This window comes from Salmo trutta, chromosome 9, assembly GCF_901001165.1.
Source record: "Salmo trutta chromosome 9, fSalTru1.1, whole genome shotgun sequence".
NCBI classification, from domain to species: domain Eukaryota; kingdom Metazoa; phylum Chordata; class Actinopteri; order Salmoniformes; family Salmonidae; genus Salmo; species Salmo trutta.
This window is the reverse complement of record NC_042965.1, coordinates 24187974-24207826: the sequence shown is the minus strand read 5'-3', so window position 1 is coordinate 24207826 and position 19853 is coordinate 24187974. Positions and strand designations below refer to the sequence as shown.

The following is a 19853-nucleotide window of genomic DNA, read 5'->3' as shown; positions in this document are numbered from 1 at the left end:
ATATTCCAGTCCATGTGATCAAAACAATCATAGAGCATCGATAATTTTTTATATGTTTTATTTTTAAGGATTTTCTTTTGCAATTTTGTACTAAACAAAAGCACACAATATTTTTTTTTAACAAAATAAAAACACTGCCAAACTTATGAAATGAAGCATTGCTTAGGCAAGACATGGGGCAAGAAGAGAGCAACAATGACAGTTGCAACAACAGTAAGTGTTCCTAGTCAGTGTTCACAGTCAGTCTCTGTCTAGATGGTCCAGAAAGGGACCCCAAACCTTGAGAAATCTGCTGGAGGAGTTGGTCCTAAAAAACGAATATTTTCCAAGTTAATGGTGCCTGAAGCAAGGTGGAGGGGGGGACTTCCATTCTGTGAGGATCATTTTTTTTGCAGCCACCATTCCAAACATCAGAGCCTGTTGTTCCTCATAGGACGATCTTAGAGCAGACTCTGAGCAGCCAAAGAGAGCGAGATCTGCGTCAGGGTCAATGGCCCTCTCATATACCTTTGAGTACCAATCAAATATGTTCCTCCAATAATTATTGAGTAGGGGGCAGAGCCAAAACAGATGAGTTAAGGAACCCTCTGAGGCTTTACACCTGTCACACAGTGGGGAGGCCTGGGGGTAAATTCTATGTCATTTGGTTTTGGAGTAATGAAGTCTACCCACAACTTTGTATTGTATCAATTGATATCTGGCATTGATGAAACAGGAGTGAATTCTAGACAGGGCTTCTCCCCATAGACATGAGATTTCAATATTTATCTTTTTACCCCAGTTCTCCTTGAGATGACTAGTAGAGGCCTCTGTGTAGTTGGAGAAAAAAGGAGACAACTGTGAGATGAGGTGTTTTGAATTGGGAGGACGCTGTAGCAAATCATAAAACGAATGTTGTACAGGGAGGGTGTCAGCATTTTGAATTTTCCCTTTGATATAGTGTCTGACTTGTAAGTAACGGAAAAAATGTGAATGGGAGAGATTGAATGTATTATTTAATTGGATGAATGATGCTAATTGCTTATCTATGTATAAGTCTTCGACTGTGGCCAGTCCCTTCTCCCTCCATTCAACAAACACCTTATCCGACCAAGATGGAACAAAATAATGATTAAAGCATATTGGGGTGTATACAGAGGTGTCAGGCACCTTAAAAACATGCTTAATCTGGTTTTAAAAACGTTAAGAATTTCTCAGAGCAAAGTTGTTGCCTATCCGTTTGTTTGGGAACTCTGCTTTGGAGAAAAGCAAGGCTGGAAGAGATGAATTTGTGACAGACTTGAGTTCCATATTTAGCCACACGGGGGCAACAGTGTCCAACTTATCAGGGAAACCCAGTTGCCAGTACGTAAATGTCCTGGCTTTTGCAGCCCTGTAATAATGCTTAAAGATGGGTAGGCCTAAACCGCCGCTTTCCTTGGCCTTTTGCAAGTGGTCTTTACGAATACAGTGGTTTCTGTAACCCCAGACAAATGACAAGATTGTCGAGTCCAAAGTCTTAAAAAATTATCTAGAAAAATTGGGAGATTCAAGAAAAGATAAAGGAACCTGGCGAGAAAAAACATTATGGCTTCAATGCGCCCCATCTTAGAAAGAGGCAATATTCTCCAGCTCTCTGTTTTGTTTTAGCTTTGCAACCAGTTCACTGTAGTTTAGCTTGAAGATGAGCTTTGGATTTCTAGGTATTTTTAGTCCCTGGTAAATTAAGTGGTCAAGCACCACTTTAAATGTTATCCTCTCTAGCTCACTTGTTGTAACATTTTCAGCGATACACGAGATCACCTTTTCCCCCAATTTATTGAATAGCCAGATAGTTTTCCAAATGAATTGATTAAGTCTAGTAGTTTAGGGACAGAGGCTACTGGGTCCGAGAGGTATAATGATACGTCGTCTACATATAATGAAATGCGGCTTTCTATGTTTCCTACTTTAAGACCTTGGATATTAGGATAATCCCTTATTTGTATCGACAGGGGTTCAATGGCGACAGCGAAGAGCAGAGGACTGAGTGGGCAAACCTGATGTAGTTCAAAGGGACTGGACTTGTCGCTGTTGGTCAGAATAGAGGATGTTCGACAAGAATAGCGCATTTTGACCCAGGTGATAAATGACTCGTCAAATCCAAATCTAGTGAGTGCTTCAAACATATATGACCATTCTATTTGGTCAAAAGCTTTTTGAGCATCTAGCGATATATCAGCCTCCTTGCATAAAGAATGTTCAGCAGCCTGCGCACATTAGAAAAAGAAAACCTGCCTGGGAGAAACCCTGTCTGATCCGGGTGAATAAGGGTTGTTACATGTTTGTTCAACCTATTAGCAACGTTGGTGATCATTTTATCAAAATTAAGCAATACTATTGGGCTATCATTTGCAGGCTAAGAATGCCTCTCTGCCTTTTTTAACAGAACGCAAATATTGGCTTCATACAATGATTTCGGCAAAATATTATTTTCTGTTGAATCAGTGATCATCCTGAGTGAGGGGAGCGAGAGCTTCACTGAAGGTTTTATAAAATTCCCAACCCAAACCATCCGGGCTTGCAGCCTTTCCAGGTGGGAAAGCTTTTTATTGCCTCCATTATTTCCGCTGTTGTTAAATTTGAGTTAAATTCTTTTTTTGGCGCTATCATCAAGTTTTGGCAGGCTGATGGAATCAAAGAAGGCTGATACATCAGAACCAGAAGCATCGGATCTGGAAGAATATAACTGAGTAAAATTGTTTGAAGCAGTTGTTTATATTTTAGGGTCTGTCAGCAAAGTGCCCGCCTTACACCGGATTTTATGGATTGCTCTATTTGCCTGTGCACTCTTTAGTTGTCTGGCCAGCAACCTTTCCGGTTTGTCCCCTAGTTCAAATTGTTTTTGTCTCAGCTTTATTAGTAGGAGGTTACTGACCTGTGAACCAAGAATAGAATTGTATTCATATTTTAATTTCAAAATATTGTTGTAGTCAACCTAAGAGAGTGAAGTTCTGTATGTCTCCTCCAACCGCCTACAATTCCCTTTTTTGTTATTGCAGACTGAAATAATATGACCTCTCATACCCACTTTAAAGGTTTCTCATAGTGTAGAATCAGATACCACTCCTGTGTCATTAGTCTTGAGGAACTCATTCAACTTGGCTGCCATGCAGGCAATGAATGCTTAGTCTGTGAGCAAGGAGGGGTTAAAACGCCAACTGTAATTCTGTTTTGGTAAAGAGAGATTGAGGGACAACATAATTGGACTGTGGTCACTTACTAAGATGCTATGGTGTTTCGAATGAAGCACATTGGGTATCCGTTTGGAATCTATTAGGAAGTAGTAGATTCTAGAAAAACACTTGTGAACATGACAGTAGAATGAGTAGTCTGTCTGTGGGATGTTGCAGTCTCCAGATGTCCACAAGTTCCTGGATTTGATTAGATTATTTAGAACCGGAACAGAGGTGATATTTGAACGAGTACGTGTAGACAGTCTGTCAAGATACGGAGCAAGGAAACAATTAAATTCACCTCCAATTATTAGATTAGTGGTACTAAGATCTGGGAGCAAATCAAAAACATTACGAAAGAAATGTGAATCGTCAATGTTAGGGCCATAGACGTTCAACAGCGTGACAGGGAAATAATGAATGTTCCCTGATACAATGATGTACCTACCGTGTGGGTCTGTAGACATGGAGGAGAGTTGAAAAGGGATGTTTTTACAAAAGAGAATAGTGACACTTCTAGCTTTGGAGGAGAAGGGTGGTTGATAATCTTGAGACATCCAGTTGGATCTGATGCTTGTGCATCATGGCTTTTATGTGCGTTTCTTGCAGGACAATTTTTTATTTTACATTTTTTTATTTCCCCTTTATTTAACCAGGTAGGCCAGTTGAGAACAAGTTCTCATTTACAACGGCGACCTGGCCAAGATAAAGCAAAGCAGTGCGACACAAACAACACAGAGTTACACATGGGATAAACAAACGTACAGTCAATAACACAATATAAAAATCTATATACAGTGTGTGCAAATGTAGTAAGATTAGGGAGGTAAGGCAATAAATAGGCCATAGTGGTGAAATAATTACAATTTAGCATTAACACTGGAGTGATAGATGTGCAGAAGATGATGTGCAAAGGAGCAAAAATATAAATAACAATATGGGGATGAGGTAGTTGGGTGGGCTATTTACAGATGGGCTGTGTACAGGTGCAATGACAGGTAAACCGCTCTGACAACTGATTCTTAAAGTTCGTGAGGGAGCTATAAGTCTCCAGCTTCAGCTTCATTTTTGCAATTCGTTCCAGTCATTGGCAGCAGAGAACTGGAAGGAAAGGCGGCCAAAGGAGGAGTTGGCTTTGGGGATTACCAGTGAAATATACCTGCTGGAGCTCGTTCTATGGGTGGGTGTTGCTATGGTGACCAGTGAGCTGAGATAAGGCGGGGCTTTACCTAGCAAAGACTTATAGATGACCTAGAGCCAGTGGGTTTGGTGACGAATATGAAGCGAGGGCCAGCCAACGAAAGCATACAGGTCGCAGTGGTGGGTAGTATATGGGGCTTTGGTGACAAAACGGATGGCACTGTGATAGACTACAGAGTGTTGGAGGCTATTTTGTTAATGACATTGCCAAAGTCAAGGATCGGTAGGATAGTCAGTTTTACAAGGGTATGTTTAGCAGTATAAGTGAAGGAGGCTTTGTTGCGAAATAGGAAGCAGATTCTAGATTTAATTTGGGATTGGAGATGCTTAATGTGAGTCTGGAAGGAGAGTTTACAGTCTAACCAGACACCTAGGTATTTGTAGTTGTCCACAAATTTTAATTCAGAACCGTCCAGAGTAGTGATGCTAGATGGGCAGGCGGGTGCGGGCAGCGATCGGTTGAAGAGCATGCAATTAGTTTTACTTGCATTTAAGAGCAGTTGGAGGCCACGGAAGGAGTGTTGTATGGCATTGAAGCTCATCTGGAGGTTCGTTAACACAGTGTCCAAAGAAGGGCCAGAAGTATACAGAATGGTGTCGTCTGCGTAGAGGTGGATCAGAGAATCACCAGCAGCAAGAGCGACATCATTGATGTATACAGAGAAGAGAGTCGGCCCAAGAATTGAACCCTGTGGCACCCCCATAGAGACTGCCAGAGGTCTGGACAACAGGCCCTCCGATTTGACACACTGAACTCTATCTGAGAAGTAGTTGGTGAACCAGGCGAGGCAGTCATTTGAGAAACCAAGGTTTTTGAGTCTGCCAATGAGAATGCGGTGATTGACAGAGTCGAAAGCCTTGGCCATGTCGATGAAGACGGCTGCACAGTACTGTCTTTTATCGATGGCGGTTATGATATTGTTTAGGACCTTGAGCGTGGCTGAGGTGCACCCATGACCATTCACGGGTGATGGGTGCACCGAGATCGTTTCCTGACATTTATATCCAAAATCATTTAAAAAAAACATCTTAAGCATGTACAAATTAAAATAAAACTTTTCTGGCAGCAGAAAACAAAAACCAAACACAGTAACAGACCTTAGAGAACCCCCCCTCCTTCCCCAGAGAAGCCCCCCCTCCCTACTGCTTCCCCAGAGAAACCCGCCCCACTGCTTCCCCAGAGAAGCCCCCCCTCCCTACTGCTTCCCCAGAGAAACCCGCCCCACTGCTTCCCCAGAGAAGCCCGCCCTCCCCACTGCTTCCCCAGAGAAACCCGCCCCACTGCTTCCTCAGAGAAGCCCGCCCTCCCCACTGCTTCCCCAGAGAAGCCCGCCCTCCCCACTGCTTCCCCAGAGAAGCCCGCTCTCCCCACTGCTTCCCCAGAGAACCCCGCCCTCCCCACTGCTTCCCCAAATGAAGCACTGTTCTCCCCATCACACGTAAATGAGGACACCCTGGCATGATGGCTAGAACAGACCCAATACTACTGCTAGTAAGCTAACAACAGTCAGTCTTACCAGCCCTCTCCGCAGTTGTTGGAAAACAAATGAATACATTACCGCTTATGAATAAAAAGAGAATCCACTGTTTGCGCAGTCAATATCCCAGAAATGTATGGTGAGTGATTTCACCCTTTCAGAGGGTTTGCTGTAATTTTGATAAGTAGGTTGCAGCCTCTTCGGGTTTGGTGAAGACTTTTGTCATGCCGTTGTGATGATCACGCAGCTTTGTTGGAAAACGCAGGCTGTATTTCACCACCTCCTCTCTCATGGTCTGCATCACATCTCGGAATGCGCGCCGTTGCTCCATCACCGACTACACCATCACCATGGTGTAGTCGGGGAAGATGAGAACCTTTTGGCCTTTGTATTCCATAGATCGCTGTCGTCCAAGTCGTAGAATGAGCTTCTTTTCCTGAAAGTGATGTACCCTTGCGATTATGGTGCGCGGCCTGGAACCTGGTGAGGGCTTCGCCTGTAGAGAGTGGTGTGCACGATCAATGATGAGGGGCTTTGGGAAGTTGTCATCGCCCAGCAGCTTGGGAATCAGCTTGGAGACGAACTCTGAAGGTTTACCTTGTTCTTCGTCCTCCAAAATCCCCACAAGTTTGATGTTCAGCCTACGACTTCTGCCTTCTAAGTCGAGAATCTTGGCTTGAAGCGCCTCGTTATTTTTTGAAAGTTGCGCCGGTGGTTTCCAGGCCTCCGATCCAGGTGTCATGGTCAGATAGGGGCTCATCGGCTGTGTCCATGCGGCTCTTCAGTTTGGCCTGTGCTGTCTTTAGAGACTAAAACTTTGTTTCGAGCCTGTCAAAACGATCGGTGATAGTTTTTATTACAGCCTCTTTCATTTGTTGACACATTGCCATGGCAGAATCTTGTTGCTGGGTGTCTGAAGAGTTGTCGTCTTCAGTACTCAAAATGGCGCAAGCTGCTGCTTGTTGGGCCTGGGCCTTTGTAGACTTTGCGTTAGCTGTTTGTTTTCGTCGCCATATTTCACTTTTTCGCTGTTAGTCAATGCCTGGGTTATATACTAAATAACGTGTATATATATATTTTTTGCAAATTTGGAACTAAAATGGTAACAATTAAAGATAAAACAAATAAGCGGACGAACGCTTCTACTCCATACGCATGCGCACTAGCACTCCCATGGAGCATTAATTCTGACTGGTCAGACAAGCATTGTCTAAAATATAATCCATTTGTGGCCTCCTGAGTGGTATAGTGGTCTAAAGCACTGCATGGCAGTGCTAGCTGGGCCACTAGAGATCCTGGTTCGAATCCAGGCTCTGTCACAGCCGGCCACGACCGGGAGATCCATGGCCCAGCGTCATCCGGGTTAGGGGAGGGTTTGGCCAGCAGGGATCTTCTTGTCCCATCGCACAATAGTGACTCCTGTGGCAGTCCGGGCGCAATGCACGCTGACACGGTCGACAGGTGTACAGTGTTTTCCTCCGACACATTGGTGCGGCTGGCTTCCAGGTTAAGCGGGCATTGTGTCAAGAAGCAGTGCGGCTTGGCTGGGTTGTGTTTCGGGGGACGCACGGCTCTCGACCTTTGCCTCTCCCGAGTCCGTACGGGAGTTGCAGCGATGGGACAAGACTGTAACTACCAATTGGATGCCACAAATTTGGGGAGAAAAAGGGGTAAAAAAAATATATTTTAGAATAAGGCTGTAACATAACAAAATGTGGAAAAATTCAAGGGGTCTGAATACTTTCCCGAATGCACTGTACATGTACAGACTCTTAGGTATTGCTCCTGATGCAAATGACAACCTGCCAAAAGTAACACATCCTGTGTTTATAAAAGGCTTTGCAGGAACTGAAGTTCACCAGATTTTCACCGCCATGTTCTATTAAAAACACAATAGGCTCTTTGTAACCCAAACCCCTGAACCTGAAGCATTCAACATATATAAACAGCCCAAGCTGACAATCACACACGGTATAGAATGCTGGTTTCACCGGGATGACTGCTGAAGTGAGCATCGAGTATGTGGTCACAGAAGCGTTGGAGGTTGTCCAGCTGTCTGAAGTAGCTCTGCAGAGGGCTGCTGGGTAGACTTGCCTTGTGGAGGAGAGCTACAGAGCCAAACACAAACGCATCCAGGCTGGACGGCCTGGAACAGAGAGAAAGACATACATTAATACACCACACATAATATAATCATACCCAACCCAGCCCACTACGGTAGTCCAGAACTCACGTGTTCCAAAGAAGTAGTAGTCCGTCTCCAATCTGTGGGAGAGAAGATTCAGACACTCCTTCGCTTCACTGTAAATCTGACGAGAGGGGGGATGGAGAGAGGAGAATTTACTTAGAATGTAGGGGTGAGATATCATTTGGTATCAAGTAGTCCCCACCGTATGTCTCCCTGGCCTACCTTTCCCTCCACCTCAGTGATGGTGTGTAGAGGAGACTCTCCTACCTTTCCCTCCACCTCAGTGATGGTGTGTAGAGGGGAATCTCCCTTGGTCAGCAAAATACGGGACAGGGCCATGTTGGCATGGCGACAAGGGACCAGGAAGTTGTGGCGGAAGGGAGAGCGGGAGGCGAACCACGGCCGCGTCAGGTTAGCATAGTTCTCAGAGTCCACCCAGAACGTGTGTAACTACAGGACAACACACACACACACTTAGAAAATAGTACATGATACAGGGCACATAACACTCTTAGTACACAAACAAAAACCATCTGCTGCACTTTCAGAATGTGTCTAAATGCAAAACAACATACACATCCACAACAAGCTGTGCACACTACAACTACAGACACACTGGTTGTTTCTACCAGAGCTGGTCGTAGTTTCTCCTCCAGCAGAGCAATGTAAGCCATGGTGCCTGCTCCCTGCCTCGTCAACAACTCCTAGTCTGTATTAAACCTCTGGTAGACAACACACAGGCCTTGTTGTTAGCTCTGCATAAATATAGTTCTTCAAAACTTAATTTACTGTGAAGGCAGGAAAGGAGACATTACCTGTTTTCTCAGGAAGTTGAGAATCTGAGCAGGTTCTGTTACTGTGGATCCCTGGCAGACCAACTCTGGAACCGCGCCTGTAGTGTTGGACATAGGGGAAACTGAGTTTGAAGTGTGTCATATTGTGTTACTTCACCGTTCATAAGTGCAGCATGTGGTATATATGTCTATGTACATTAGGCAGTAAAACTCATACTCTTCCATCAGATAGTCATCCAGTCATCCAGACCTAAAGTACTCTATCCCTTACTAGCTAGTATTTACCTTTTTTACCAGGTTAAATTACATAATAATGATCATGTAATTACTAGTGTTAGTACAACACAATTCTGTTTCTTTTGTCCATGTCCTCCACGTCCATTCTATGGGTGTAAATCTGGGTTTGGCTCCAGAGAAATTTTCATAAGCTTGAGAGAGAGCAGAGAAGTTAGCTTTTCAGAGGAAATACAAGACATGAGACTATTGAAAACTTTACTGAACAACACGACCATAAAGCCTACATAATAACAACCATGAGTGGAACACATGACGAAAGTGTCCCTTGCTCATAATTGGTAAAGATTGTCAGATAAAACAATGGAAAATGTAGCCAGCCATGCAACAGAACACTGGCGACACAAAGAACATATCATCATTTAGTTTTTCCTGAATGCATTTACCAGCACTATGAGGGACTCTGTGTGGACTGAAGGCAAACCCCAATCACCTCCCCAGCATCTCAGCTCCATGGAAGCCGCCAAGTTTGTTTGCTGTGATTTGGGGTGTAATCATTGCTCCAAACAGTTGCAAAAGTTTCTATTGGACAGATTCAGACCCCTGGAAGTGAGTGACATCATCGGGAATCTGACATATAATCGGTAATTGTGGCCCCTAGGTGGGGTCTCAAAAGGTATGTTGATTCAACCAGTGTGTGCCCAGTGAGTAGAGAGTTGTACCACAGCTAGTGATTTATTTTAAGTGACTGTAGAAGTACTTGTTCTCACTAAGATGTATTTATCCATGACGTTAAGATCTATTTTCCCAAACCACAGTCTGAGGTCAGTCTAGCTGTCTGGTTTAAAACCGCATGTCTCCTGTCTCTAGCCCTTCCAGACTTTATCATTGCTTCAACAGAGCAGAGCCATATCTAGAATCCATTCACATCCTCTCAGTCTGTTTCAGTCTGTCTTCCATCCAAGTCTTCTACCTGTTAGTTCATCTTTACAGGGAAACATGAGCTGGGGTAGGGTTCAGCCTCATCAAGTTCAAAACACTAGTAAAAATGCTTTCAAATGAGTTCCCATTTCTCAAGATAAATAACCCATTTGGAATCCTAACTGTTGTTTTATAAAAAGCTCTGATTCTGAATGATGTGCTCTTCAGCTACTAGATAACCCTTTAAAAAAACGGTGTTCCATTGGCAGATATAGTGAAAGTTTGTCCCAGTTGTATGTGTGTGTGTGTGTGTGTGTGTGTGTGTGTGTGTGTGTGTGTGTGCATATCCAGTTTGAGTTTGATGTTTTCTGTCTGTGCACTGGGGCAGGCCTCCAACATCTTGATCGTTTGGTTATGTCTTCCACTCTAACCCTGGATCGCTAAGTGCTTGGTCATGTCTGTCTCCTCTGAAAACATTTTTCTATTCCATTATAATCCCTGCCAGCAGCTGAGAGCCAGTGGAAACTATTCACCTCTGCCTTAAACAAACCCTACCATCTGGGGCCCGAAGAAACAAACAATTTTACCTGTGTATGTGTTTTTGTGGTCAGGCGTGAAGAACATTCTGCATAACTGCCAGCGTGTGCCCAACTCAGACCAGAGGGACCGAGACAACGATGGGGTGGGAGACCCCTGTGACTTCTGTCCTGACATGGTCAACCCCAACCAGGTAACCGTAAAACAACCACAACACAACTATAGCACATCACAACCACAACAAAACCCCTATAGAATCATAACTCCATTTCAACCGAAACACAACCACAACAAAACCACTACAGAACCAACAACTTCAACCATAACCATAGCACCACCCTAACCCCAAACTCAGACTGAAACTCTACTCAGACTGAAATTCTAATGTAGCCAGCAGCAGGGTAGCATGCCTCATGAGGATATTGAATAATATCCCTCTTATTTCTTCTCCCACAGTCAGAAGTTGATGAGGATCTTGTAGGAGACACGTGTGACACCAACATAGACAGGTAGAGCCTTCTATAAACACGTCCACACCTATAGAAGAGTTACTGAGTACTGAGTTGACTTTGCTCTCCCCTCTTCTCTCTGTCTGTGATGGGGACGGTCACCAGAACACTAAGGACAACTGTCCTACAGTTATCAACTCCTCCCAGCTGGACACAGATAAGGATGGACAGGGAGACGAGTGTGACAATGACAACGACGATATCCTGGACGAAGCAGACAACTGCAGACTGGAGGTCAACTCTGACCAGACAGATGAGGACAGTCAGTCACTCCACTAGTTTCATTCCCTACTGTGGGTGGGCTCTCTCAAGTAGTTCCTCACTCTGTGGGTGTGCCATACCAAGAACCCACTGGCTAATCTCAGTGTGACCCTGCCTGCCCTGCCCTGCCCTGCCTGCCCTGCCCTGCCCGCCCTGTCTGTCTGTCTGTCTGTCTGTCTGTCTGTCTGTCTGTCTGTCTGTCTGTCTGTCTGTTCCAGATGTCGACATGAGTTCTGCCCTGCCCTGCCTGCCTGTCTGTCTGTCTGTCTGTCTGTGTGTTCCAGATGTCGACATGGGTGACGCATGTGCAGGAGACTTGGACCAGGATAAGGTGTTTAGACAACTCTCCTGAGGATACTCCAGTACTACCGTCTCAGGGTCGACAACTGTCCAGAAAATGCTGAGGTCACCCTGACCAACTTCAGAGCCTATCGGACAGCAGTACTGGACCCTGAGGGCGACTCCCAGATTGACCCCAACTGGGTGGTCCTCAACCAGGTGACCTCATCATCTTTTACATTCTGACATTTCAGTCATCTAGCAGACACCGAGGAACACTGAGTTTGATTCTTGATTGAGTTCTTTGATTCAGTTTGACCAATGATGTATAGGTAATGGAGTATTCTGTACCATGTCATCTGTAGTATCATAACTCTCTCTCTCTCACTTTCTCCCCAGGGTATGGAGATAGTTCAGACTATGAACTCTGACCCTGGCCTTGCTGTAGGTAAAACAACTCTCATTCTCCATTTGACAGGCCACCCTCTCTGTGCCACTTACGTTGTGTGTGTGTGTGTGGAGGCCCCACATCGTTCAGTGTGTATATGTAATACGCCTGTGTGTGTGTACAGTAGGCTACACAGCTTTCAGTGGGGTGGACTTTGAGGGGACTTTCCATGTGAACACGGTGACTGATGATTACTACACAGCTTTCAGTGGGGTGGACTTTGAGGGGACTTTCCACGTGAACACGGTGACTGATGATTACTACACAGCTTTCAGTGGGGTGGACTTTGAGGGGACTTTCCACGTGAACACGGTGACTGATGATTACTACACAGCTTTCAGTGGCGTGGACTTTGAGGGGACTTTCCACGTGAACACGGTGACTGATGATTACTACACAGGCTTGATCTTCGGCTACCAGGACTCCTCCTCTTTCTACGTGGTCATGTGGAAACAGACTGAACAGACCTACTGGCAGGCTGTACCCTTCAGAACTGTGGCTGAGCCTGGCATTCAGCTCAAGGTGTGTGTGTGTGTTCCATGTTTTTACAAAAGTCATCTATCACAGAATGCTTAAAACAAACCCAACCCTGCTCTATCCTTTTTCAGGACTTCCTTTCGCACCTTCTCCTTTTTCTCTCCCTCTCCCTCCTCCAGGCAGTGAAGTCTAAGATGGTTCCAGGGGAGTATCTCAGGAACTCCCTGTGGCATACAGGATACACCAAGGACCCGGTACACCTGCTGTGGAAGGACAAGGTATCCTACCGCTGGTACCTACAGCACAGACCACAGGTTGGATACATCAGGTGAGACACACAACCACCCACCCAACAAACAACCACGCGCACACACACACACATTCTGAACCCTGTGTGTGTTGTGTTCAGGTCACGTTTCTAAGAGGGTCATAACCTGGTAGCATACTCCAGTGTGAAGATAGACACCAGTTTGGGAGGAGGGAGATTGGGCATCTTCTTTTTCTCCCAGGAAAACATAATCTGGTTCAACCTCAAGTACCGCTGCAATAGTGAGTGACAGTTTACTCAGCCAACCAGCAGACAGATACAGAGAATAGCCCTGGTCACAGCACGCTGATAGGACAGAAGCTGTCCAAGATTGTCACTGCTACAGTGTGTTTAAGTCAACACCTCTCTGTTGTGTTTGTCCCTCTACAGACACCATACCTGAAGACTACCAGGAGAACAGTGCACAGAACACTGAATAAACCCACCTGGGACAGGAGAGAGGGAGGGGAGGGGAGGAGAAAAAGGAGAGAATGGGACAGAGAAGAGAGGAGAGATAGAGAGGAAAAGGGAAAAAGAGGAGATGAGAGAAGAGACTAAGCAGCATAGTGCATTTCAGTGGCCATTATTAGAGGAGTGAAGGGGAGGATTTTCACAAGCAAATATAAAAGCATTATTATTACTGCTAGACTTGTGCCTGGGATGAGGACTGAGGTCTACTCATCAGGGCAACAGACTTCCAGACATGACTTGTTATTGCTGTGTTGACGTGCTCTGCAGTCTGTATATACTGTACTATTATAATAGGTTCAACTAGAAGATTGATGATTGTAGTGTTGTTGTAAACCTGTATGTGTGTTATCTGGGGAAAGGGTTGGTGTATCTAGGGGTTAAAACTTTAGTTAGTGTCTCCTCTACTATGGAGGTAACAGATTGTTGTTTTGACTGGCCTTACATTAAAAGACACCTGGACATTGGTTGTCCAGGTGTCTTTTAATGTAAGGCCAGTCAAAACAACAATCTATTTCCCTTGTCTTTTAGTTAATCTATTAATAAACATTCTGAGCATTTGTTAAAATACCATCTCTGGGTCTTTTGTTTGGTGTGTAACTGAATAGATGGCTAGTTGTTAAGTAGATTGCAGTGTGATTTCTTCCCCAAGGCACCGTATTTCAAGCTGAGGCTATAAGTGATCAGCTTTCCACAAACACACAGACACAACGAAATCACAGGCTGTTCATGTTTTATTTGTTGTTTAGGACAAACTCTAACTGTGTACAGAGAATTAGGGCTCTATTCAGTCTGTATCGCTGAAGAGTTGCAGATTGGGTGATAGGAATGTAAAGGTCATTTCCGATGGAGCCGACAAGACATCAGCAGTGTTTACCGTGAATGCAGTCTCCGCTAACGTGGGAACATTGCCTTTAAATGTCAATCACGCTGTAATGCTGAACGTCTGCCATATGGATTGAATAGAGCCCTTAGTGTGAGCAGAGTGTGTTTGGAGACACATGCACGCACACACATACACACAAAATGTTCTGCACAGACCAAAACTCACTAACGCAAGTGCTCCTGTTCAAATAAATGAAACAAACACACTCACATTCCACTCACACTCCTGTGTACACACCTAGTGGTGATCTTAACAATGGAGAACAGAAAGGGACATCAACATATCAGGTATGGCAGCATAGAGCCTAATCAGACTATTTTGATCCTAACGGTTGATGGTGTAGAGCTGAGCTGAAGAACACCATGTCACGTCTATCTGGCTCTGTGGACAAACAACAACTTGTCTGAAATGACATGTGGACACAATCTGCTAATATCAAACATGTCCAGGAACTGATTAGGAAACACCTTTTACACCAGGCGTTCCAGTCAATTCAGCATCATACAGTCAATTCAAGTGAAATTATATTTCTCAAATCGATTTTGTAAACTGAAAATCTATGGCAACTTTTTATTGTTGAATTGAAATTCCGATTCACTCCATGACAATACTGAATGGATAATGGATGGATCCCAACCCTATTGTGCACATCCGACCCTTCCAGGTGGGTTTAACCCCCTCAGGACAATGGCTGAGGTGAAGAAACTAAAGTCACAGTGGGTACTTTATTATGGCAGAAATATGCATGAACAAACTCATCAAACTGCTGCCTCATAGGGTTATGTGATTATTCTATTCAGCAATCTTAAATAGAAAAATGTTCCAGTTGTTTTTCTTCAACAGATATCATTATATTAAACCAAAGTGTACATATATATATATTAGTATCAAAAGGGTTATATACTGTAGGGTTGTAAGTATGACAACAGAATCATTTGGATTTCTGGAGAAAGTTTTTTTGCTCCCTGTCAGTCAAGTCTTGATCTGGGTTTGTTCAGTCAGTAACATCAACAACCAGTGTTAAGTAACCTTCACTACACACTAAGGTCCCGGTCCGTTTTGAACCCTATCCCCTTCTGTTTTCACAGTCCTGAAAAGTCTCTGAAAGTGACCCTTCATCAGAGAGCACACCAAGGATCAGAGATTTGTGGCAGTTCTAGAGGTTACTCTTGTGAAGAACTTTAGCGTGTCAATTCTATGTTTCTGAGATCTACCTTTGGCAAATGTTTGAAATCAAACTGTTGATCTTCCCTCCATGATTGCCGCTCCGCCTCCCTCCCTCCCTTCATTAGTAGTGACTCTGGTCCCAGGGCAGTCCTCTACCAGCCAGGCAGCACTCTGCTAGTCACACAGGCTTATTTGGAAAACACAACACTACAAAAAAGTGTTGTGTACAAATGTTGTCTCAAAAGGAGTGCGGACACAATCCATCATATCTACTCCTAATTAAAATGATTCACATGACCATGTGAAGACAGGCAAATCAAATCAAAACATTTTCATTCATTGCATAGAAAACGTCTTCTACAAAAGGGCGCAATAACAAGCAAGCAAGACACTTCCAGCTTATATGTGAGCCTGAGAAATGGAACTTCTCTTTATGGGAATAACAGAAAAATATGGAGGTCTGGGTCCATCATAGAAAAACAGAGATGCTTCGCACACATAAAAATCACAAATGTAAGCAAACATGTAAAAGGGTTTAATTGACAGTGGTGCTCAAGGGTGCTGGGCATCCCATAACAGAATCAGGGCACCACTATGATCATGTGGTCCCACATAAATTACTGTATGTACATTGGTCCAGCCCATTGTTTTAGGCACCCTGAAGAGTCCGTTTATGATTTTAACCCTGCATGTAACAGAAAACTCCATGTATCAAAGGTAGTAAAAAAATAAAAACAGAGCAACTGCCTTCAAGGAAACAATAGCTTAACCATGTAAAGTAGGAAAATGTAGGGGGGAAAAGGAAATTAAAAAAACACTAAAAACAACAAAAACCCCATGTAGAAAGCTGAAGGTAGTGTTGGGCTGTGTTTCAGTGAGTGTGTGTGTGTGTTAGGCCTCGAAGCGTTTGGGGCAGACCATGGGCGCGACCAGGGTCCAGATGTAGAGGATGAGACAGACCCAGCACGATGCCATCTTGATCCAGAACACGGACCAGCTGCCATCCAGCAGCTTATCTATCTTATGGTTGTCATAGCTACAGGAAAACAAACATATCACACTCTCAGTGTTATGCTGAATTTAAATGAATTAAATAACTACAGAGACACAAGCTAGTTAAAGTTTCCCTAGTAACTTTGCTACTTACTGGAATCTGGTTAAAGTTTCCCCAGTAACTCTCCTACTAACTGGAACCTAGTGTAAAGTTTCCCCAGTAACTCTTCTACTAACTGGAACCTAGTGTAAAGTTTCCCCAGTAACTCTCCTACTAACTGGAACCTGGTGTAAAGTTTCCCCAGTAACTCTCCTACTAACTGGAACCTAGTGTAAAGTTTCCCCAGTAACTCTCCTACTAACTGGAACCTAGTGTAAAGTTTCCCCAGTAACTCTCCTACTAACTGGAACCTAGTGTAAAGTTTCCCCAGTAACTCTCCTACTAACTGGAACCTAGTGTAAAGTTTCCCCAGTAACTCTTCTACTTACTGGAACATAGTGTAAAGTTTCCCCAGTAACTATCCTACTAACTGGAACCTAGTGTAAAGTTTCCCCAGTAACTCTCCTACTACCTGGAACCTAGTGTAAAGTTTCCCCAGTAACTCTTCTACTTACTGGAACCAGTTGGTGACGGTCATCATGACATACAGTGAACCCAGGAAGAAGACAAAGTGGAAGTAGGCGTAGCTGTAGATGGTTCCCCCTCTCTCATCATACAGAACGTTTTGGCCTCCTCCAGTCTTTTCCTCATCATAGTCATCTGGACAACACAACATCACAGCAACATTATTACAACCTTCCATCATAGTCACAACACAACATCATCGCAGCAACATATACATAACACAACATGTATGATGGACAGAACATTTTCTACCCAATAACACTCTCACCATTTAATATTCCTGAATTCTTTCCATTTTCCTGCTCTATACTCTCTCTATACGTCTCTCCCTCCCCTTTGCCGGACAGGAAACTCCCTGAAAATCAGTAGGTTTCCTGAGAAGGGCTCCCGTTTTCTTAATCCATTGTAATGTTCTAAACTGTACACCTGCTTATTTTAAATCAGTTTTCTCTGTGTAATAAATTCCTAAATGAAATGACATGCTGTTCTTTCCCTGGCTGCAGTGCTGCTATCTCCCACCAGAAGGCAGCTGCAGCCTTCTCTCAGGTCTACTGCTACCATCTGACTGGTCTAGCTCCACACCACCATAGTCCCCTCCTGGTAACACTGACATCATCTCTGGTTACTGACCAATGGTGTTCCTGCATCTTTACTGTTAATATGTGTATGAGAGAACATACAAGAACACTGCCTCTTTCTGCTGGTTGCAGTAGGGAGATGATAGAAAGAGAACAGTGGGAAGGAGAGAGAATATGTGGGTATTTACCTGTGTCATCTCCAAAGCAGAAACAGCAGCGAGCTCTCTGAAGGAGAGAGGGGAGTTAGTATAACAGGAATGTACCAACCAATCAACTATACATCCCCATTTCACTAAACACACACACTAAGCTTGTGTGTGTGTGTGTGTGTGTGTGTCTGTGAGAGAGTAGGTCTTCTTACCTCAGTCTCAGGCATGCTGTTCCTACACACACGCAGTGCTGCAGAGCTTCGTCTGGTGGTGGACGTCAAACTACACACACACAAACACACACACCAGTAAGCATTCCGTAGGACTGTGTATACCACTACATATGACTAATAACACACACACACACACACACACACACACACACACACACACACACACACACACACACACACACACACACACACACACACACACACACACACACACACACACACACACAGGGATGACAGAAGACATTTTCCCAGTAATTTGTGGTTGAGAATAGCTCAAGTCTTTTACAGAGACGACCACAGAGATATGTCTGAGCTTAATGTGAAACATGTGGACACGCACTACAGATCCAGCCAATCACACACCCTCTGAACAGCACCAGCCAATCAAAAACACTTTCACATCTGCTGAAGCCAATAAGACATGACCTCACTGCAGCTACAGATCTCTAACATGGAAGCATTCTATAGACAGGTAGACAGAAACATTCTCCAAAGACTCAAGGTCTAAGTCCTCATTATATCCCCCAAGCTGGGATCAGGTGTCAGAGGTTGAGCATCCTTATCTGTTTGATCTCTCAGGCCCAGGCCCAGGCTCAGGCTCAGGCTCAGTACCAGGCCCTAACATAACTGTGTGTGTCTTACCAGGAGTAGAGCACACAGCCGAACATGATGACAGTTCCCACTATTGTTACGATCCTCTTGTCGCTCTCTGATCCAGAGTTGAAGGGGAACACACACACTGTTGTATTCACCCCATTAACCTCCAACACTAAACAGAAACACAGAGAGAGACAGAGAGACAGACAGAGAGAGAGAGAAAGGGAGAGGGGCAAGAACGAAAGAAAACAGGAATAAGAGGAGGATAATATTTAAGTTTGTTAGTTCTGGAGAGCTGTAAGGGCACATCGGTCCAGAAGACAGTTTAAATGGAGGCATTTTAAGTGCAATTTAACAAAAAGCTCTGAGGAAGGCCTTGAGGCCGATTCGTAAGTTTAATAAAGAGCAGTGATACTATCAAGAGCAGTGTGCTGGTTTCTCTTTACTTTCATGTTATTCAATTGTTACTATGCACCTGCAACAAAGATGTGCAAGTGCCTTTTGAATTTAAAGTGCAATTTAACAAAATGCACATTAAACCTGTTAATAGGTCAATCAGATAGGCAATGAATCACTGGAGCTGTATGGCTGAGCCTCCAGTCTACTTACTCTCGTTGGGCTTGCTGGAGAAGGCTGAGAAGGTGAGGTACATGACATACACACTGATCACTCCTGGCTGGAGCAGGCCTGACTTGGGCTGGACTGGAGGAAGAACAGATGGACTGTTAGTGTGTGTGTGTGTGTGTGTGTGTGTGTGTGTGTGTGTGTGTGTGTGTGTGTGTGTGTGTGTGTGTGTGTGTGTGTGTGTGTGTGTGTGTGTGTGTGTGTGTGTGTGCGTGTGTTCCAGTGTTTGTATAGCCTATACTAACGTCTCTGTATGAAGGGCGATATAGCCAGCAGGGTGACTATGAGACAGAGGCTGCCGTTGACCCCCAGGAACACCTTGTTGAGCAGACAGGCCTGAGAGTGTGTGTAGAACAGAGCCATGAACACCATAGCTCCTACTGCCATACTGAACAGCACCAAGGTGACCATGGCCAGCGCTCCATACCACAGACGGTTGTCGTTCACACCTGAACTCCTATTGAGGGGGGAGAATAGGAGGAAGAGATGGAGGGAAGGATGGGAGGAAGAGAGAGATGGATGGGAGGAAGAGAGAGATGGAGGGAAGGATGGGAGGAAGAGAGAGATGGAGGGAAGGATGGGAGGAAGAGAGAGATGGAGGGAAGGATGGGAGGAAGAGAGAGATGGAGGGAAGGATGGGAGGAAGAGAGAGATGGAGGGAAGGATGGGAGGAAGAGAGAGGAGGGAAGGATGGGAGGAAGAGAGA

The 19853-nt window shown here is 44.5% G+C and overlaps 1 protein-coding gene and 2 pseudogenes across 1 annotated transcript in view; 1 reads left to right on the top strand and 2 right to left on the bottom strand.

Moving 5' to 3' along the window:
* The first annotated feature begins 1861 nt into the window (after positions 1–1861).
* LOC115200255 (thrombospondin-4-B-like) lies at positions 1862–13731 on the top strand (annotated as a pseudogene).
* LOC115199597 (metaxin-3-like) lies at positions 7835–8968 on the bottom strand (annotated as a pseudogene).
* Positions 13732–14011: 280 nt separating the features above from the next.
* The window catches only part of LOC115200254 (serine incorporator 5), a gene marked incomplete in the record, with an annotated part of 40909 nt that continues 35067 nt past the window's right edge, over positions 14012–19853 (bottom strand). The window contains 7 exon segments of the mRNA XM_029763166.1: positions 14012–16384; positions 16957–17101; positions 17733–17769; positions 17906–17975; positions 18569–18695; positions 19133–19225; positions 19393–19604. Coding sequence (XP_029619026.1) covers positions 16240–16384; positions 16957–17101; positions 17733–17769; positions 17906–17975; positions 18569–18695; positions 19133–19225; positions 19393–19604 — 829 coding nt within the window.